At 45.6% G+C, this 21,948-nt stretch overlaps 1 protein-coding gene and 1 long non-coding RNA gene across 9 annotated transcripts in view; one reads left to right on the top strand and one right to left on the bottom strand.

The window, feature by feature from the left end:
• Nucleotides 1–21,918, bottom strand: part of TBATA (thymus, brain and testes associated) — a 32,682-nt gene extending 10,764 nt beyond the window's left edge. Inside the window, exons 1-3 of one of the 8 annotated variants that reach the window (XM_057737492.1) lie at nucleotides 21,469–21,918; nucleotides 1,558–1,614; nucleotides 90–319 (exon numbers count right to left, since the gene is read on the bottom strand). In XM_057737492.1, the coding sequence (XP_057593475.1) occupies nucleotides 90–319; nucleotides 1,558–1,604 (277 nt within the window). In that variant the 5' untranslated portion in view covers nucleotides 1,605–1,614; nucleotides 21,469–21,918. Of the gene's footprint in view, nucleotides 1–89; nucleotides 320–1,507; nucleotides 1,712–21,468 lie in introns of all 8 variants that reach the window. The other 7 variants (XM_057737490.1, XM_057737491.1, XM_057737489.1 and 4 more) reach the window with 7 other exon arrangements.
• LOC130854556 (uncharacterized) lies at nucleotides 16,312–21,801 on the top strand. The gene is made up of 3 exons (XR_009054041.1): nucleotides 16,312–16,437; nucleotides 17,424–17,571; nucleotides 21,631–21,801. It is a non-coding gene; the product is annotated as an uncharacterized LOC130854556 (long non-coding RNA).
• Nucleotides 21,919–21,948: the final 30 nt, after the last annotated feature.

The following is a 21,948-nucleotide window of genomic DNA, read 5'->3' as shown; positions in this document are numbered from 1 at the left end:
TGGCTTGGCCCAGTGTGGGCTAGGTCCTCCCTCTGCAGCAGCCCCCCACCCCCGCCGACCGGCCAGGCCCTGGCCGACCCCAGCCCTACCTTGGATGTGGGTCACGTGCTGGGGGTGGGGATGGTGCCGGGAGAAGAAGGAGTGGTGGCTGAGGCGGCCGAAGCGGTAGGCACCGGGGGTTTGGGGCTTGGAGGGCCTCCGTGCCTCTCGGATCAGCTCCAAATCCACGATCCCTGGGATCATCAGTTCTTTCTGGGGCCTGCTGTCCTCGTGGCTTCTTAGCCCGCACCCTGACTTCTTCTCAGGTTTCGGCTCAGCCCTTGGACAGAAGGAAAGGGTCAAGAAGAAGCAAAGCAGCGGTGCCCACCCAAGTTTATTAGAGTCCATTCCTGAAATACTCTGAAATCTCGTTTCCAGGATTTCACCACCCGCCCCCCAAGGCACCAACGCTGGGCCTTCCCCAGGGTCCTTTCCCAGCCATGCCATCCGGCCCCAGGGACCCTCTTGTCTTTCTAAGATGCCTGAGCAGGGAGCCAGGATCCACCTGCAAAAACTCAGACAGACTCTCCCAGGACCCCAGTTTTCTCTCAGAAACCATTTCTAAAGCCAGAAGAAGAAGCTATAGGCCCACCTGCATTGGAGCGAATACCGGGACGTGAGCAAAGGCACATGATATACCCCTCCAGGGCCGGGGGCTGACCCTAGCACGGGCCTCTCCCCCAGCCAAACAGCTATAGGCTGTCACCCAACCCCCCTCGCCCTCAGGGGCAGTTTTGGCCCAGACTCAGCATCCCGGGGCCGAAGCTGGTGCCAAGGCCAGATGAGGCCAGCGAGTGCTTTTCCTGTGGGGGCCCCTCCCGGGACACGCAGAGCTGATGGGGCGGCTATTAGGGCTGCGTCGCTGCAGGGAAGCGTCAAGCTCTCGCTTCGCTTCGCTGGAGACGAGCGTCTCAGGTCCTCTGTCCTCCACCCGCACCCCTCCCCCTCCTGAGGACGCTGTGCCTCTGCCCCTGGAAGAGGAGGTGGAGTCGGTCCAGCGAGGATCCAGAGGTGGGCTGCTCTCGGCCAGGGGCCTGGTGGGACCACCTGCCTGCTCGCTGTCTGCTTTCCCTTCCGGTTGCCCTGGCTGAAGAGAGTCCCTCTGGAGGAGTAGAGATGGACTCTGGATATGCTAAGCAAGGCATTTTGCCCTGGGACCCTCTGAGGATTTCGCTGACCAGGCCCCTGAGTTTCCTGTTCCGTCCTCGATTCGCCTCTAAGGGATCTGGGACTTAAAGAAATAAAGCAAACTTTCTCTGAAAGCCGCTGTTAGCTGGCCTCCCATACTCCCAACTAACAGAGGAAGCCACCCCCTGAAAACCGCTGGAATTACTGTGCTCCTGCCCACTGCCACCACACCCTCTCCCTACCCAGGAGGGGCCTGGCTAATGTCAGTGGAAGCTGTCCTCCACCTGGACGCTCAGTCTGTTGCGTTCCTTTGCCTTCTGCCCACCCCGGCCCCCTCTACCTGCCTAGCCTGGTTCTTCTCCACAGCAGGGAAGGCATTTGGGACCACACCTCGTCCGTTGTTGCTCTGCCAGTTGGGTCCTCGCTTCTGTAGCCATTGTAGGGCCTCTAATGGAGTAAAGACCAGGGTGCTTAATACTAGTGTGGAAGATGGATAACAGGAGCTCTCGTCGACGGGCAGTAGGAGTGTAAACCGGAACAGAGACTTTAGGGGAAGAAATTGGCAATCTCGTATGAAACTGAACATTTGCACACCGTATCACCCAGCAATTCCTCTCCCAGAAATATATCCCAGAGAAACTCTTGCAGATGTGCCAAGGGGGCTATGTGTAAGAATATTCAAACCAACATTGTTCCAATTAGCAAAAACCTGGGGACAATCCAAATGTCCAATGGTAGAAGCGGATAAATATGCTGTAGTCCATTCAGACAACTGAACATTACATTGCAACGAAAATGAATGAACCACAGCTACACACAACAGCATAGGTGAATCATACAAACGTGAGGCTAAGTCCAGGAAAGCAAGTTGCAGAAGACCATATGGCCTGAGATCCTTTCTAAAAATGAAGTTCAAAAGAAAGCAAAATGATCATAAACACGCGATAAAACAAGGGGAAAAAAATCAGTGAAATGCTAAACACGAAATTCAGATAGTGGCTATTTCTGAAGTCAGGTGGGGAGGGGAGAGCGGGGAGGAGAGGAGCACATATGATGTGTTGGTGGTGGTATTCCAGTTCTTGGTTTGGGAGGTGCATTTACCAGTGTTCATCGTATTACTAAATAAATTAGATGACATGAATGAAAGATAATAGGTGTTAAAGCCAAGAATTGTGAGTAATCTAAATCTATGCATCTGTGTATATAGTGCTGGGATTGCAGGTGTCAAGGACGGGGTTGAGGCAGGAAATCAGTGGATTCTGAGAGTTATCCTCTGAGTCACAGAATCTGCAAGGGATGCCAGAGATCCCCTAGGGCCAGCCTTCCATCAGGTTAGGGTAGAGGGGAGCGGATAGCACCGCCTGAGATCCGGGAAGGGGAAAGACTTTGACATCAAACAGCAAGGTGCCAGGCATCCTGACTCAAAGTCTCTGAATCTTTCCCTAAAGAGAAAACCACTTGGCAGGGCTTCCTTTGAAGGAAGTTTGGACATGCTTGATGATGGGGGTTAGGCTCTAGAGCACTTACTTGCTGCAGGGTTGAGGACAGGGCATTTGGAAGCCCTCTATCCACCTGCCTACAGGAAAAGGACGCGATAGAATAGAGACTTTTAAATATTAATACTTTTGACTGTGACCATAATAAGAAAATCATTTTTACATCATAACCCAATTCACACACACACACACGTGTGCATACACCTGTGTGTGTATGTGAAACTGAAGCAGTTCTTACCCTTGTTGTATATGATGCATACGGATAGTTTCCTCCTACTTTTTGTTTTCATTTTGTCAATGTCAGATGCAAACTATTAAATTGATTTTATCAGCCACTAATGGGTCATAGCCCACAGCTGCTGTGAAGAGGTCACCAGGGCCTCTAGCGGGCCAGGCCAGCGCCCTGCTGCATCTGCCCTGACCTTCTATCCGTCTCTCCCTGGGCCCCCAGCTGGCCAGGCACAAGGGGCCTGAAGGCTGACACCAGTTCAGAGACAGAACGTCCCTTTCCCGGCCTCGGCCCCTCTGGGCCCTCCCCTGGGCTCCTGCATGGCTGAAGTGTCTATTTCCTGCCCTGTGGAGATCCCCAGGCTCACCGAGGAAAGTGGCCGCTATAGCATGTGGGTGAGTAGCCCTTGCTGCCCCAGCAGGAAGGAGCAAAAGGACACGTCAATGGGAAGGCTCTTCAGTTCTGTGGTTAAGCCTGTAGCTTTGTGACTACATGAGCCAGTGGTTGCTAGGTTACCTCTGCCCCACAACTCCAGAACCACTCCCCAGTACCCCTCTCCTCGCCCCCACCCAGCTCCTCTTACCCTTCCTGGAGGGGCAGGGGTGCTCACAGAGGACCCGCTCACCGTCCCTCCAAGCTCCCTCTCTACCTCCAATTCAGCGCTTTCGATGGGGACCAAGGGAGAGAATGAAAATCAGGGGCAGGCAGAGAGAGAAAAACTGGCAAAAAAGTTTGGTTGGGCTGGATGCCAGCTCTGTCGGCCTGACTGGGCTGTCTGCCACCATGCAGGGGTCTGCCTCCGTGAGTCCTGTTTCTGGGGATTGATCCTCAGAGAGCTGTCTCTTAGATGGAGAGGAGGAGGCCGCCGACAGGATCCAAAGCATCCCTGCAGCCCTACTCTAGGCAGGATAGCTGCGTGGGAGGACCCTGGGCTTCCAGTTCGGCAAGGGTTTTGATGGGTTTCTGATACTCCCTAGATGTGCCACCTTGGGTAAGTCGCCTGTACTGCCAGAGATGTGAAACGTGTGGTAAGAATACTTGGTTCCATTTCTAGCTCTACTTCTTAGCTGTGCAGCCTCAGGCAACTTACCTGATGTCTCAGCCTCAGTTCCCCTATCTCTGAAATGGAGATGATACTTATTCTCAGAGGATTTTTGAGATTGCATGACGTAATGCAAATGAAAGTGTTTAGAATAGTGCCCAGCACCAAGTATACCTACCTATGTTATGACCCTCTCTGAGCTTGTAAAATGGGGCACCCTCACCTACTTCTCAAGTCCTTCTAAAGGACAAACAAGCTAATAGACGCGAAACACCGAGTCATATGCCTAGCGCACAAGAGATGCTCAAAAATGGTAATAATAATAATGACTGTTGTCGGTATCTTTTTTTTAATTGAAGTATAGTTAATCTGTTATTGGCATCTTGATGGAGGGAGGATGGAGGCGGATGGTAGAAGTCCTGAGCCCAAGAACCACCGTGGGTAGTTCACCTTGTTTTTTTGAGGCTCAACTCAGACAGCTGGGAAAAGGGGTCAGGATAATCCTTTGTCCACAGGGCTGAGGTGAGATCAGAGGCTGCGAGGGGTGTAAACAAGCTCCGTAAACCATGGAAGGGTTTGCAGATGATGCTTGTTGCTGTCCTAGGAGTGAGGCTGCTGGCCCTCACAAGAGATGGGTGTGGGCCTAGTCGGGGGCCTTCCTTCTCAGCACCCCTGGCTTCATATCAGTGGCCTGAGGCTTCTAACCTCTATGTCCTCTGCTGGGGGGAGAAGAGCAGGAAAGAGGATAGCTAGAGGCAAACCCAAGTCCTTCAGAAGTTCTGCCCCTCCTCACGGCAGGGTGAGGACTCAAACCACTGCAGTGACCCATTCGGGGTGGCCTCTGAGCTGGGCCCTGCCTCCAGTGCTTCTCCATCCATCCACATAGGTCAGAATGTTCCCCCTTTAGGCTCTGGCTACTCCAGGGCTTGTCTCTGCGGGAATGAGGTGACCCCTTTGAAACCATCCTGAAAGCCTCCTCTCACATGCTTCTGGGAATCCTGGTGTCTACTATGACAAATGAGACTGTATTTGAAAGAAGAGAGGGCTTTCCTCCCTCCTGCCAGCACTTCTGTGCTGCTTTCAGCTCACCTGGCGGATTTCCCACAATGTGACCTGACTCGGTTGAGAATAAAACCCACTCATCCTCCCACTGCACCTCTCACCCCTACCACTGTGTTGTTTAAAACTGAACACTGGGTCTCTGTGCAGATTGCAGCTTTGGGATTGAAGGGGGTACCTCATGGAATGCCCTCAACACTGGCTTATAAGGTTTACGAGAGAATTGAGAGGAAACCCTTCTGACTGCTCTTTATGGAGCGTCAAAGAGAGGAGAGAGTCTGTCTGCCAGGAAATGGTTTTCCTCCTGCCGGGATGCCTCAGTTATAAGAGAAGCAATATAAATGTTATGGGATACTTCTTATGTGCCAGGCACTGCGCGACTCCTCTTAAGCATATTATCTCACTTAACGCTATAGATGAGGAAGCTGATGCTCAGAGAAATCCTTCCTTATGTGTGTTTAAAAATGTATTCTCCCCTCATGGCTGGCTCATCTGTCTCCAAATGCAGTCTTTTGATGGAGACAAATTCCTAACTTTATCTTAGCCCAATTGATTAATTTTGTCCTTAGTGATGAATGGTGTTTGTGTCCTACTTAAGAGATCTTTGCCTACCCACAGTTATGAAGATATTTTTCCATATTATTATCTAGAAGGTTTATTATCTTACCTTTCACATTTAGATCTATGATCAATCTGGAACTGGTTTTTGTGTATGGTGTAAGAGAGAGGTCAAGAGCCATATTTTTTCCCCTGCAAATATCTATTTGACCAGCACCATTTCTGAAAACACTGTCTTTGACTTGCTTTTCTGTGGTATCAACTTTATCAAAATTCAAGTGTCCATATACGTGTGGGTCTGTCTCTGGACTCTTGTTCTATCCGAGTGCTATATGAGCCTACCATTCTGCCAATACTACACTCTCTTAGTAACTGTAGTTTTAAATACATCTTGATATCTAGGGGTATAAAACTTTGTCGGGGAAAACTCTATTTTTTCTCCTCCACTCTCCATACTTCTGACACCAGATGCATGGGGGTTTTCCCACACCAAGCATTTCTCCATTTCAGCAGGAACCAACTGCACGTCCTGCAAGTTTAACTTAATTCTGACGCTATCTGCCTGGAGATAGCATCAGACCCCACAGGTTAAGGGCCCAGTCCCACAAGGCTGCCTCCACCTCAGACACTGAAACCGAGTCCCGCTGAAACTGAGTTCCCTTACCGAGGTGATGATTACTCTCTCAGTGCAAAACTTTATTCCCTTTCTTGTCCCCTCTGACCTCAATCCTGTGCTAACTGAACACTCATCAACCAGAATCAGATGACTAAAATTGCTGTTGTCAATAACACTCTTAATGTATTCAGGTTGCTTTTATAGATATCATTAACGTACACACTCAGGTTGTTTCTCCAGGGCAAGGTGAGCTCACAGGCCCCTGAGCCATGGACCACCTGGCCACAGAATCCTAAATCAGAGACCTCCTGACTCCCAAAACCACAGTCACAGAAATGTCACCTCATGTTTATTAATCCCAGCTTCTTTGTTCTTCCCCTTCAAAACGTCCCCCACCCAAAGACCAGATAGAGTAGGTCTGAGACTTGTCTCCCACTCCCTTGCTGGGTGTGCTGCAATAAAACCAGTACTTTGCTCCGAACAACCGCTGTCAGAATTTGGCTTTCTGTGGCTGCAGGCACCCAAGCCCTTGCTCCTAACAACACCAGTCGCAAGTCCGGGTTGTCATCTGTGTTTCTGACTGACCGGTGTTAAACTGGGGTTCTCACGATCCCCTCCTCGGCTTTGAAAGTTTGCTAGAATGATTCACAAAGCTCAGGTAAATATTTACGTATGTTTACCAGTTTATTGTAAAGGGTATTGGATACAGATGAACAGCTAGATGAAGAGGTAGCTAGGGCAAGATCCCACCTGCAGGAGCATCTGTCCCTGGGGAACTGCAGTGTGCCACTCCCAACATGTGGACATGCTTACCAACCCAGAAGCTCTTCAGACCCCATCCTCTTGGGTTTTTATGGAGGCTTGAGTAGGTAAGCATGATTGATTAAATAATTGGCCATTGGTGATTGAGTCCATAGCCAGCCCCAGTCAGGGGGTAGGGCTGAAAGGTTCCCCTGGCAACCAAAAGTTACCTCATTAACATAAAGCCAGGTGTGTGATTGAAGGAGCCAGTTATGAATAACAAAAGACACCTTTAGCTCTCTCATCATTTAGGAAATTCCAAGGGTTTTAGGAGCTAGGAATGAAGATGAAGACTAGATAGATATATATTTCTTATGATAAATCACAATATCACAGATTTCCAGCTTTGTCTTTTAAGATTGTATTCACTCTTCTAGTTCCTTTGCCTTTCCATACAAATTTTAGTTATTTATTATTTCCCTTTATACTTTATTTTATTTTTTTGGCTGTGTTGCTGCATTGGGTCTTTGCTGTCGCGCACGGACTTTCTCTAGTTGTGGCAAGCGGGGGTTGCTCTTTGTTGTGGTGCGCAGGATTCTCATTGTGGTGGCTTCTCTTGTTGTGGAGCATGGGCTCTAGGCGCTTGGCCTTCAGTAGTTGCGGCACGTGGGCTCAGTAGTTGTGGTGCACGGATTTAGTTGTTCTGCAACATGTGGGATCTTCCTGGACCAGGGATCGAACCCACGTCCCCTGCATTGGCAGGTGGATTCTTAAACACTGCACCACCAGGGAAGTCCCATACAAATTTTAGAATTTTATCTATATCTACAAAAGTTTTTCTGGGATTTCATTTTTTTTTAATGATTTTTTTCCTAGCAGTTTTACTGAGATATGATTGCTATACAGCACTGTATAAGTTTAAGGTATACAACGTAATGATTTGACTTACATACATCATGAAATGGTTATCACAATAAGTTTAGTGAATATCCATCATCTCATATAGATACAAAATTTAAGAAATAGAAAAAATTTTTTCCTTGTGATGAGAACCCTTAGGATTTACTTTAACAATTTTCATACATAACATACAGCAGTGTTATTTATATTTATCATGTTGTATACTACAAGCTTAGTACTTATTTGTCTTATAACTGGAAGTTTGTACCTTTTGAGCACCTTCATCTAACCCCTCCTCTGACCCAGCCACACATCTGATCTCTTTTTCTATGATCTGTTTTTCTATGAGTATAGCTCTTCATTTTAAAAAATCCATTACATCAATCTGTTTTTGTTTTTCTGTTTTCTTTTTCCTGATTTCCTGTGGGTTAGTTGGACATTTTTTAAGAATTCTATTTTGATTTACCTATGGTGTTTTCGAGTGTTATCTCTTTGTATAGCTTTTCAGTGGTTGCTCTAGGTATTGCATTGTATTTACAAAACTTATCATAGTCTACTGGTATCACTGTCTTATGAGTTCAAGTGAAGGTTTCTAAATATAGAAACCTTACTTCCCTTTATGTTAATTTACCCTCCCCTTTTTATAACATAATTGTCTTAAATATGTTCTCTATATACATTTAGAATTATATTAGGCAATGTTATAATTTTTGCTTCAACTGTCAAACATTATCAGAAAACTCAGGAGATGGAAAGCCTATTTACACATATTTTTTACTTACTGTTTTCTTCCTTCCTTCCTGATATTCCGAGGTTTCTTCTATTATTATTTCCTTTCTGTTTAAAGAACTTTCTTTAGCCATTCTTTTAGGGCATGTCTGCTGGTAACAAATCATCTTAGTTTTCCTTCATATGAGAATGCCTTTATTTCTTTATTCCTACAGGATATTTGTGCTTGGGTATAGGCTTCTGGGGTGACAGTTCTTTTTTTATGTCACCTGAAAAATATTGTGCCACTTCCTTCTGATCTCCGTGATGTCTGAGGAGAAATCTGCTGCCATTCAACTTTTTTTTTTTTCCTTTATAGATGAGGTGTTGTTTTTCTCTGGCTGCTTTTAAGATATTTCTTTTTTTGTCTTTAGTTTTCAGAAGTTTAATAATGATGTGTCTGCATGTGGATTTCCTTGGCTTTATTCTGTTTGATTTGTTCAGCTTCTTGAATCTCTAGCTTTGTCTCTTGCCAAATTTGGGATGTTTTCAACCGTTATTTCTTTGAGTTCTTCTTTAGCCCTGCACTCTTTCTTTCTCTTGTTCTTCTGGTACTTTGATAGAACAAATGTTAGATCTTTTGTTACAGTCCCATAGGTCCCTGAGGCTCTCTTCCCTTTTTTTTTTTGGTCCAGTTTCTCTCTGTTTTTCAGACTGGGTAATTTCCATTGTATATCTTCCAGTTCACTGATTCTTTCCTCTTCCATTTCTATTATGCTTTTGAGCCCATGCACTAAGATTTTAGTTCAGTTATTATATTTTGCAGTTCTACAATTTCCATTTGGTTCTTTAAATCTTCTATTTCTTTACTAAGGCTTTCTATTTTTTCCCCCACTTATTTGAAATGTACCCAATTAATCATTGAAGCATTTTTTATAATGTCTGCTATAAAATCTTCATATTTATAAACCTGGTAATTCTAAATCTGTAATTTTTTTTGTTGGCATCTACTGCATTTTTCTAGGAAATTTTTCAAAGTATCTACATTTTCAAGTTTATATCATAGGCAGTGTCTTTGTATTATCTCTAGGAACTACAGTGATATAGTGATATCTTTTTCATTTCTGATATTGCACTGAATTTTCTCATTCTCTCTCTCATTCCTCGATCAATCCTGCCAGGGTTATTATGTTTATTAGCCTTTTCCCCAAAAAAACAACTTTAGGTTTTGGGGTTCTCTTCTTTTCTTTCATCCATTTTCTTTTCTTTTGCTTTAGTTTGTATTTTTATAATTTCTTGACATGGATACTTAAGTCATTGACTTTCAATTTCCTTCTTTTCAAATATATTATACATTTAAGCCCATAATAGCTGCATCCCACAGAATTTTCAAGTTTCTAGGAGATAGTGTTACCTTGGTTTAGTTTTAATTTGTACTTCTTTAATCAGTGTGGTTGAACATCTTTTTATATGCTTAAATGCTATTTGTATATATTTCCTGTTGTCTCAATTCATATTCTTTGTCCATTTTCAAGGTTGTTAGTCCTTGTATGGATATATGGATTTATATATTAGAGAGATTATCTTTGTAACACGAGTAATTAAAAATTTTTTCTAGTTCATTGATCTTCTTTTGACCCTGTCTATGCTGTGAACTCAGGTTTTAGATTCCTCTCCTGCTAAACTGGTATTCTGAGGGCTTACCTACTTTTGGAGTTCAGAAACCCTCTCTGCTTTGTTGGGCTTTCATTTATCCCCATGAAAAGTCCTCAGAACAGAAGCCTGAACCACATGCTCTGGAGACAGTCAGACTTGCCATTCTGTAGCTGTGTGGCCTTAGATAAGTTTTGACACTAGGCTTCAGTTTCCTCATCTGTAAAATAACGATGATAATTCTGCCAAACTTATGGGGCTGTTTGATGTGGAAATAAGATAAGGCATAGACAACCACTCAGCACAGTGCCTGGCCCACAGTGAAGGTATGTTTTTCTTATTGTTTGCTAAAATCAAGCAAACATTTCATGAATGGCTGCTGTATTATCCTGGTGCTATTTTCCATCAGTGTACAGGAGGAAATCCTGTGATCACATGCCCCCATCTCACCTGTTGTGTCTTTTCTACTTCATACATAGGATTCTGGATTGTGGCCAGTATCACTGGGTGCTTTGATGAGAGCTGGCTGCTCTGAAAGTTGACCCTCTGCCAGGCTCTTGGGGTTTACCTACCATGGCATTGCCTGTGCCCCTATTGTCCCGAAGCCTGTGTGACTAGACTTCTGAAGATCTTTTAGAGAAGAAAGGAGGAAAGAAAGAGCCCTGAGTAATGACCCCACGTGGCTTATGCACCCCACCTGTCTCCCCTAGGATGGTCAGTTACCGGTAACCTGTCACCTGAGCAGCACTCAGCTCTGGAGCTGGCAGCCATAGACTCGTCTAAGTCAGCACTCAGGGAGGTCACCCAACTGGAAGAGCAGGCATCAGAAAAGAAAGAATAAGTCTAAGCTCTCCAGAAAGATCTAAGATTGTGGAACTAAACAACTTTCCTACATTCATCCCTTTTCAACTTAAATGTCCCTTCTTTTGTTCCTATCCCAAGTTCTCTCCTCACACCCTCTTTGAATACCCAGTAATTCCTATAATTTCATATATCTCTCCTGCAAGCCTGTCAGCCCCAAGAGGTTAGAGGCCACATCTATCTTTTTTTTTTTAGCTCTTTATATATATATAATTGCTTTACACTCTTTTTTTTTTAGCTCTTTATATATATAATTGCTTTACACTCTTGTACCAGCTTTCGAGGTACACCAGAGTGAATCATCTGTATTTATACATATATCCCCATGTCCCCTCCCTCCCGTGACTCTCTCCCAACCCTCCCTGTCGTGGCCCTCTAAGGCATCACCCATCATTGAGTTGATCTCCCTTTGTTATACAGCAACTTCCTACTAGCTATTTAACAGTTGGTAGTGTACATATGTCAATGCTACTCTCTCACTTCGTCCCAGCTTCCCCTTCGCAACCCCCCCAACCCCGTGTCCTCCAGTCCATTCTCTGCATCTTCATCCTTATTCTTGCCCTCTCACTGGGTTCATCAGTACCCATTCTTTTAGATTCCGTTTATATGAGTTAGCATACGGTATTTGTTTTTCTCTTTCTGGCTTACTTCGCTCTGTATGACAGACTCTAGGTCTATCCACCTCATTACATACAGCTCAATTTCATTCCTTTTTATGGCTGAGTAATATTCCATTGTGTATATTGCCACATCTTCTTTATCCATTCATCTGTTGATGGGCATTTAGGTTGCCTCCATATCCTGGCTGTTGTAAATAGTGCTGCAATGAACACTGTGGTACATGTTTCTTTTTGGATTATGGTTTTCTCTGGGTATATGCCCAGGAGTGGGATTACTGGATGATATGGTAGTTCTATTTTTAGTTTTTTCAGGAACCTCCAAACTGTTTTCCATAGTGGCTGTACTAACTTACATCCCCACCAACAGTGCAGGAGAGTTCCCTTTTCTCCACACCCTCTCCAGCATTTATTATTTCTAGATTTTGTGATGATGGCCATTCTGACTGGTGTGAGGTGGTACCTCATTGTGGCTTTGACTTGCATTTCTCTGATGATTAGTGATGTTGAGCATCTTTTCATGTGTTTTTTGGACATCTATCTTGTTTATCACCAAGCCTAGGGCCTTGCTCTACAGGTTACATTATGGGTGTGTTTGTTTTGTATAAATTCATCAAACTTCTGTTGCAATGCCTCATGCCCAATAAATATTCATTGAATGAATAAACAGATGAATCAGAATCTAAGGTAATTATTATGTCCACTCACCCCTTACATGTCTGAATCCTCGCCTCAGAATTCCTACCATACAGAATCCATACTGTATGCTAGTGTTTGTCAACAAAACAGCCCCAGTGACAGGGAGCTCTCTACTGCCCAAGGTTGCCTGTTCATTTTCTGTGTAATCCTGTTGGCTAGAAAGTTCTTCTTAATATTGAGCTAAAATATATCTCCTTGAAGCTTCCAGTCAATATTCTTTATTCTTATGGTCACATAAATCAAGTCTAGGCCCTCTTTGTGATGACAACTCCACACATTTGAACTCAGTTCTCACACCCACCTCTTCTCCAGGCTAGTCACAAAATCATTGATTAGACACATATCTGTTGAGTACCTGCAACATGGAATAGGCTAGAGAACACAAAGATGAAAAGAAATAATGTCTGTCCTCAAGAGGTTACTGATCTTGTGGTGAGCCATAAAATTGAAGATAAGAAAGACAGTGACAGGTCCATGGCCATCTGTGAGTTCTGGGGAAGGCTCCACAGAGGAGGGGGCTATAGAATGTGCTCCCAGTGGACCAGGGAGAAGAGGATGTTCCAAGAAGTGAGAGCATATGCAACAGTCTGGAGATATAAGAGCCCATGGCATGTTATGGAACTCTAAGTAATTCCATGTGACTAGGGAAACCAGAAATCCCAGATGGCACAAAATAGTCCAATTTATGCCTGCTGTTCCAAAAAAACTTATTAATGTGTCCTCAGTCTCAAAAGTGTCCCAGATTGGATGATTAATTACATGGTTACACTAAATATACCTGGGACATAAAGTCTGAGGATGAGGTAGAAATGGGGGAGATGCATGTAGAGAGAGGCAGGGGCTGATCATCAGGTGCTTGAAGTCCAAGAACATTCAATTAACTGTGCCTTGTATGATACCTTCCCTTGGAGGTCATCTTCCCCAGATATGACCTAATTCACAGACAGATCAGTACATCTATTGATAGATGATTACTGCTATGGGTTACCATTTACAGAAGACTTATCAAGTAAGCACTTTCCAGATAGCCTGGGGTGTGGCCCGGGCAACCTCTGCTGACCCTTGTTCATGCATTTTCTGTAACTGATTCTGTGCCTCTAAGGCTTGGTTTTGACTTGTTTTTCTGGTTGTGAGGTTGTGTCCAGAGACAACATTGGGCAACCCCCTCAGGACCTCTTGCTCTCAACTAGAGACTTTGTAAGACTTCCCTGGGGGGATGTAGCCAGGATCAGAAGAAGGCCTATAGCTATAAACAACTTGCTTTAAAGAACTGAAATGATGTGTATGTTGGAGAGACTGGTAAGAATATTTAAACAAAACCAGTTTTTAATTGAGTCTAAGATGATGCAATAAGGAGGGAGTGTTGAGTTAACTGTTTGACTGGGCAGCCATTGGAAATGGTTAAAAGATTTGGAGTACGTGAAATACATGAGAAGTGGATTGTAAGAGTGGGTATTTGAAATGTGTCCAAGTGAGTGGTTTCCTTTGTAGTACCCCCTGCAACAACTGTCCCTAAGTGGCAGGCGTTGGTTTGCACCCCAAAGCTGAGTGTAGCAGTCCCCTCAAGCAGATCCACAAGGACCAGCTTCAGGCTGCTTTTGCCCACCAGGGAGCCAGGCAGCAGTGGACTCCAGGGCTTCTGGAGGCTTCCCGAACCCAGACACTGCTCCAACACTTGGACGCTCAGAGAGGACATAAGGCAACTAGGAGTGGTGGTGTCACCCTGTGCTTCCCGTTCCTCCTTTGTCAACCTACTGAGGTGTGGGGCTAGTTTGGGAATCTAGGTGTATGAGTTTGCTAGGACTGCTGTAACAAAGGACCATAAACAGGGTAGCTTGAACAGCACATGTTCATTGTCTCACTGTCCTGATCAAGGTGTGGGCAGGACCGGTTCCTTCTGAGGCCTGTGAGAAAGAATCTGCCCAAGGCTGGTGGTTTGCTGGCAGTCCTTGGTGTTCTCTGACTTGTAAAAACATCGTCCCCTCCTCTGCCTTTATTTCTGCATGGCATTCTCTCTGTGTGCATGTCTGTGTCGACATTTCCCCTTTTTATAAGGACACCAGTTGTATTGGATTCAGAGCTCATCCTACTCTACTATGACCTCATCTTAACTAATTACATCTGCAATGACCCCTTTTCCAAAGAATGTCCCATTCAGAGGTACTGAGAGTCAGGACTTTAACATAGGAGTTGTTGGGGGACACAGTTCAGCCCACAACACGAGGGTGGATAGAAGTAGCCTCGGCATGAACGCAACCACTCTGTTGCTTATGGCTGCAACCATTTCTATTTTGTGGGAAATGATCAGGTCAGAAAGAATCCCATGGTTAAGGGGAGGGTACCCCAATCCTGCTGTAGCAAGTTAAAAATATAGCCCACTAGATATGGGTTGGTTTGTCTTGAGCTATGAATGTGAGCTATGAATCTCTCCTGGGGCTGCTAGCCTAAGGTCATATATGGCAGCCTGCTGGTCAGAGCACAGGGTGGACTGTGGTTCTGGGAAGCTCCTTTTAATCTGTTTGTCTCACTTTCCAAGAGTCCATCTTCTAAGCTCATGCCCTTGTTCCATCCTCGAACCAACTGTCTTCACTCTTTGCTGAGATCAAAGCAAAAGCCTTGTACCTAGTCTGCCTTTTGGATCTTCTTCCAGTCATTCTCTATACCATGTGGAGGAATTTTTTTAAAACACAAATGTGATAGGGTCAGCCCCTTGATTAAAATGACCTCAGTGGTGGCTTGCTGCTCTTTTGATAAAATTAAAAATACTATATCCTAAAAGGCCCTGAAGTCTCAGACAGGACACTAACCATCTGCATCTGGTCCTCAGTTGCACCTGTTTAAAAACAACTGAATTGGCCATACTCTGTTTCTTGATAGGAGTGCTGAACACTGATGTTCACGCCATGAATATTCATCAAGCTCTGCTCTTTGATCTGTGGACTGGTCTGTACATATGTATTTTGATGAAAAAACAAGACTTCAAAACAAGTGAGTAAGTTGCCCAAAGTTGTGGGAGTTCCTTTGTCATATTCTTCTTTACGACCTTTTAGATCACTTAACAATTGCTATGTAACTAGGAATTTCTTTTCTCTATCTTGGGACAGAAAGATGGAATTAACAAAGAGGGGTGATTCAGCAAGTTACATCATGGTCACAAGACAGACGATGCAAATTACAGCAAGAACACGTTCCTACAATGTTTTTGTGCTCTTTTTGTCCAGAAATTATGCTGGCTTGCTATTTCCTATTTTTAACTAAGGATAAAGAGTCATCACATGTTGCATCTGCCTCCCGTTCTACTTAAGACAGCAGCACCCGTGACATCCTGCTCCACACCCCACACTTTGTATTTCCTATATGTGGCTTTGCTTCTTTTTCCATAGCCCTTGCACCTTCTAATGTACCATACGGTTAGTTATTCTGTTTGTCTCCTTCCACTACAGTGTAAGTTGCATGACGGCAGGGATCTTTGTTTTGCTCAGTGGTCCATCCCCCACCCAGCATACTGCAGCCGAACGTTAAACAGTTGAATGGATGAACGAATGAGCCTGAGGTCTACGTTCCCAAGTGATAACTCTCCCATTACCTGCTTGGGCCCCTGAAGGCAGGTGCATGTGTACACCTGCCCTACATATCTGTCTCTACGGACCTGTACATCCCCCACTCCCTCCCCTCCCCCTAACCCTTGCCATGCTCACTGGCCTTCCCGCACCCACCACTGGGTCTTGGCATGTACAGTTCCCTCAGCCAGAACACTCTTCCTGCATCTTTCTGCCTGGTTAACTCCTGCTTATCCTGCCCTCTCAGCTCACAATGTCCTTTATCTCTCAACTCACAATGTCCTTTATCTCTCTGCCATTCCCCCGAGCATGGAGCATGGGGAATAACTGCCCTTAGTTTAAAAGAAAAAACAACGAGGGAAAATTTCTTCAATTTTGGAAGACATAAAATCTTTTCATCTGCTTACAGAGATGGATACCCTCTTCTTCTATCCTGACCCTGAACTTGGGATATAGCTGCTGCCTGCCCAGCTGTCCAAAGCCTATCTCCTCTGAGTGAGTCAGCCCTTGAAACTGGTGCTGCAGGGCCAGGTAAGGTGTAACCGTGGGACAAGGTTACTAACTAGCCCCCTGGTCCTGTGTTTACACAGGACTTATATTACTCTTCCTCTCATCCCATCTGTGTCAACACTGAAGGGGAAGGAGGGGGAAGGCTCTGGACTCCCAGGGCATTCTGGCCACACCACGCATCCTCAGCACAGGACCAGGGCAGACACCTTCTCTAACCAAATAACTATGGGATCAGGGCCCCCTCCTGGAAATCTGAGCACAGAGAGCTGGAGTTTCTAAACAGAGGCTTCTAGGAAGTATAACCCAAGTGGGGCAAAGAGAACTCGAGACTGCCAGAGTTGGAGAGCAGCTTCCCTTCTCTATCCAATTCTGAGCTCAGGAAATTGAGACCCAGAGAGAGGAAATGGTGAATCCAAAGCCACACAGCATGTGAGTCTCAAAGCCAGTGCGAGAGCCTATAAGTTTCATTACGTTTTATGGTCCTGGGCTTCTGGAGCAGGAATTCTAGGTTTAGTTTCCACTAGCTGTGGGACCAAGGCATAGAAATTGATGAGAATGGATAGAATTTGGCAGCTTTTATCGGGGGGTGTTCAAAATACAGATGTTTGGGCCCCACCCCTCATTCACCAGGAAATGTAGGAAAGTCCTGACGTGCGGATTTGGAAAAGCTCTTTGGAGGTTCTGATGTGCAATGCTAGAAGGGAAGGACAGGCCGGATGATGCTGGAGTCCCTTCTAATTTGACAGATACTCAGCTGTAGATATTAAATCGAGGCTTGGGTTAGTGTGCATTCCTGTTGTCAGTCCTCAGTGGGACAGTTTGGCTCCCTAGGGGGCATCCCAAAATTTTAAAAAGTTTTGGTTGTCACACGATGGGGGTAGTTCCTCTAGCATTTGGTGATGGTGATGGATGCTAGATGTCTTGGAATGCAGACATTGTAAAGGCAGCCCCTCGCAATGAAGAATTGTCCTGAGTCCTACACATTTTTTTTTTTAACATCCTGACAGAACAATCGTGTAGGAGAAAAACCAGTTCATACTCAACATGAGCCAAGAACTCAATTTCACCCTCATACAAGAAAAAGTGGATTTCTTTGAAAACATGCTTTTATTATACACTCTTCCTGGAGCACATCTACCATATTGAAAGCTGCAAGTAAGTTATCCTTCATTTTGATTGGAACTTTATCAACTCTTAATGCATCATTTTCGAAAAATCACATCACCCATGGCAATGCTGCTTGCATAGTACTAGAGTCACCAAGACAACACCTCTATACTGGACCACATTTGTAGCTTTCCCATTCACAACAATTGTATGTAGTTATGTAAAGATACTAATTTAGTCTTTGTTTCAAAATGGCAAATATAAAGGGAAAAAATGAGAATAATATTCAATTAGATATTATCTTCTCTTCAATGTATCCTTATGCATTGTAAGTTTATGCATCTGCTAACTTCATGATTTTTTTATGCTGGCTTTTAATTTTAAATTTAGGACACTTATCTCGCTGTGTGGGTAGGTACACACCCCTGTTTACGACATATATATTTTGTAATTCTCATAAACAAGGGGTGTTAGGTTTAGTTGGTTTGGGTCTTACTGATCTACAAACAAGAAAACCTGCAGGAATACAACAGATCTGTAGCTCTTGGCTAAACATTGAAAAGGCCTACGGTGCACTCCGTGGGGCAAGGGGCACGTTGAAAAGACTAATCCACTGTCAGGATCGGGTCCTGATGGGGACTGAGCCAGATCTAGAGCAGTGAGGTGAGAGAGCTAGGCTTGGTTTGGCCAGTCACAGAGCCCAGACTGGTATCTTATCTGAACTCCATCATGTCTATGGTGGGGCAGGTTAGACTAATAATTCTTGAATGCTTACTGTGGGTTGGGCCCTGTGTTGGGTACATGTATCTACCCACTGCCACAGTCCCACGGTAGATGCTATTAACCTTTGTTTTTCTTTTTTATTTATTTATTTTAATTTATTTTAGGCTGCTTTGGGTCTTCGTTGCTGCACGTGGGCTTTCTCTAGTTGCAGGGAGTGGGGGCTACTCTCTGTTGCAGTGTATGGGCTTCTCAGTGCGGTGGCTTCTCTGGTTGCAGAGTACAGGCTCTAGGCACGTGGGCTTCAGTAGTTGTGGCACAGGCGCTTAGTTGCTCCACAGCATGTGGGATCTTCCCGGCCCAGGGATCAAACCTGTGTCCCCTGCATTGGCAGGCGGATTCTTAACCCCTAACTTTGTTTTTCAACCAAGGAAGCCCAGGCTCAGTTAATTCCACTTGCCTGGCCGCATGGTGATCTCTGGGTAGAGGCTGCCTTCAAAGTTGTTCTGTCATCACAGGCCAGGCTGGTTTCCTTCTGCCCAAGGACGTTTGTATTTATTTGTTTTTTGATACGCAGTCACTGGTTTTGATGCTTTGCTAGGAGTGATTGTGCAGCCTGGATAGCAACAGGGGGCTTCCTCAGGAAAGGTGGGCTTCCTCGGAAAATGACTTGTTTCTCAGGGTCAGGCCTGGCCACTTTGACTCTGGGCTGGACTGGTGCCTGGGACGTGTAGCTCAGTGATCCACTGTACCTTGCTCCTCACGCCAGTGCGGCAGCCTCTGGGTACATGCTCCCCGCCCTGGGGGCTCCCAGGTCTGGCTGGCTCTCAGCACCCCGTTCCCCAGTGGCCAGTTCTGTGGTGATCAGCCCAGCCTGCTGCTGTTGGGTGGCTTCCTGCCCTTCCTTGGGCAAGGCATTTTAGGCTGCATGAGCAGCTGTCCTGCTGGGGGCTTTCCTGTGGGTCATTCCTTCCCAAGAGTGGTTCAGAAGCTGCAACTGCCGTGAGATCTGCCCGCAGCCCTGTCCCAAGCTGAGCTTCCGCAGAAAGTCCCCAGTTGGGTGGGTTGGGGGGTGGTGTCAGGGACAGGAATGGAGGCATGAAAGCATGTTCCTGCCTTTTAGAGTGGGGACTGTGTGCTTGCGTCTAGGGGGAGGGGTGCCACTAACTTGGCCATGGCTAGCTGCCATTTTAAGCAGAACCAGACTTGCTGGCGTGAATTATTTTAAAAGAAGCCACGTGGGGAAAAAAAGCCCAGACTATCTTCTTCCACGTTGTGCTCCCTGCCATCCCCAGCCCTCTGTCATCAGCAGTTATTTCAGTTCTCCCTGGTCCCCCATAGGCCTTTCTAATCCCTCCCAATCTTTTGTTATCCTGGAAGGCACCATGGTAGCACCAAAGGCCAACTTGGGAAGCATTAGTTCTCCTCTTCATCCTCATACATTTTCTTCATCGACCTCCTTAAACTATCCCAAACAACCACACAATCTTAATTAGACAACACTGTTCTTTCTCTGCAAGCAGGGTGTTGAGGGAAATGCCTCTCAAGTTTTATTGTGCATATATCTCACCTGGGGATCTTGTTAAAACATAGGTTGAGATTCAAGATTTGGTAGGTCTGGAGTGGGGCTCTGGAACCTGTATTTCTAATCAGCTCCCAGGTGATGCCAGGACCACTCACTGGGAGACCATACTGCGAGTATGGGAGTCCCAGCACCCCACCTTTACCTCCCACCAGCCAGCTGAGCCCCTCCTTTGTAGAACTTCTGAAGCCCCCACTGTGGGAGCATGGGGGTGGGAGGGGACAGGGGAAGGAGGTGGGCGTGTGTCCCTTCCTTAGTCCCCACTCTTGCTTTTGCACACTCCTCTTCTCTCTGAACTGTAATTCTCTCTTTTATTTATATTCCCTCTGCTCTCTGCTCTCTTGCTTTCTCCCAAGGGCCCACCAATATAGCTAGGACATGTGAGTCCAATAGTCAGTGGGGACTTTGCTCCATTTTGTGATTCCCCTGTGAAGGCTGAAGTTTTCCTTCTTAATCCTCATGTATCTTTTATCTCTGGTCATTTTCTACTTTGATGCTTCTCCTGTAATCCCTGATGTTATGCTGCAGTCAGAGGGAGTGTGGGGAACAGGAGCAGTGGGGCCTGAAGTCTCACCCCCTGTCCCCCTCCCCCCACACCCACAGGAACTGCCAGGAGTCATGTTCTTTTCCCAGCTTTGGTTTCTTCATGCATGTATCATTGGGTTGAACTGCAAATAGTTGAAGGCCCCTCTAGCTCTAACATTCTTTAATTCTAATTCATTAACAAACATATTTTAGGTCCCACCTGCAAAATCTGAAGACTTCATTTCTCATCCAAACTCCACTCCATTCTCCTGTGTCCCTTTGGGATGATCATTTATCTTCTCTGGGCCTTAGTGTCCTTGTTTACAAGTTGAGAGATGATGGGACTTCCCTGGTGGTCCAGTGGCTAAGACTCCGTGTTCCCAATGCAGGGGGCCCAGGTTTGATCTATGGTCAGGGAACTAGATCCTACATGCCACAACTAAGAGTTTGCATGCCGCAACAACAACAAAAGACCATGCATGCAACAACGAAGATCCCGCGTGCTGTAACTAAGACCTGGTGCAGCCAAAAAAGTAAATAAATATTAAAAAAACAAACAAAGAAAAAACAAACCAAACAAGTTGAGAGATAATGAGAGTCACTTGATCTGGGCAAGTTAAGACATAAGTAGGGCCTTGGACGTAAAGGTGCCTAGCCTAGTTCTTGGCAAAGTAAGTATGTTAGTCAGCTTAGGCTGCTATAGCAGAATTCCACAGACTGAGTGGCTTAAACAATAGACATTTATTTATCACAGTTCTGCAGGCTCGGAATCTAAGGTCAAGGTGCTGGCAAATTCAGTTTTTGGTGAAGTCCTCTTCCTGGCTTGCAAATGGCTACAATTTCACTGTGTGCCTACATGACCTCTTCTTTGTGCATGGAGAGAGAGTGCACGCTCTGCCTAGTCTTTCTTCTTCTTGTAAGGACATGAATCCTGTAATAGGGCTCCACTCTCATAAGCTCATCTAAACATAACTACTTTCCAGATGCCCCCACCATCACATTGGGGTTAGGGCTTCAACATACGAAATTTAGGGAGACGCCTCAGTCCATAATAATAAAGATTAGACAATATGGTTGAACTGATTCATTCATCTGGGAAGAATGAACAGACCACCTACCGTACAGGTGAGGAGCAGTGACGCTGTACCACAGAAGTGTAGGGAGGAATCAGATGTAGACCTTGCCCTTCAGTCAGCTGGCACAGAAATTCTAGATTAAAGGTTGAGAGGTGGCAGCTAAAGAGGAGGCTAGGGAGAGCAGATCCTGTTGCTTTTTTTCAGGTATCATTGACCTGGATGGAAGTCTCCAGGAAAGATTCAAGGAACAAATCTAGGAGTCACTCATTAAAATCCCAAAGGCCTCTCTAAAGACCCATCTTGAGTCGTTGTTATGGATCAATTTGCACAGCGCTCCGCAGGCTGACTCTCTCAGGGGCTCCAAGTGACCAAAAGGGACCAGTGAGTTGGTTTTTAAAAAGGGGGTACTAAGGAAGCTGAGGACCGCCTAGGGCGGGCGGGTTCCACCTTCCCAGGAGGGCCTGGGTGCCGCCCCCGCCAGGCCAGCAGGCGGCGCGCACGCTTCGTGGGGCCCGGAGGGGG

This window comes from Hippopotamus amphibius, chromosome 5 (assembly GCF_030028045.1).
Source record: "Hippopotamus amphibius kiboko isolate mHipAmp2 chromosome 5, mHipAmp2.hap2, whole genome shotgun sequence".
Taxonomy (NCBI): Eukaryota; Metazoa; Chordata; class Mammalia; order Artiodactyla; family Hippopotamidae; genus Hippopotamus; species Hippopotamus amphibius.
Note: the sequence above shows the minus strand (reverse complement) of the source record. Positions and strands in the feature narration are given on the sequence as shown.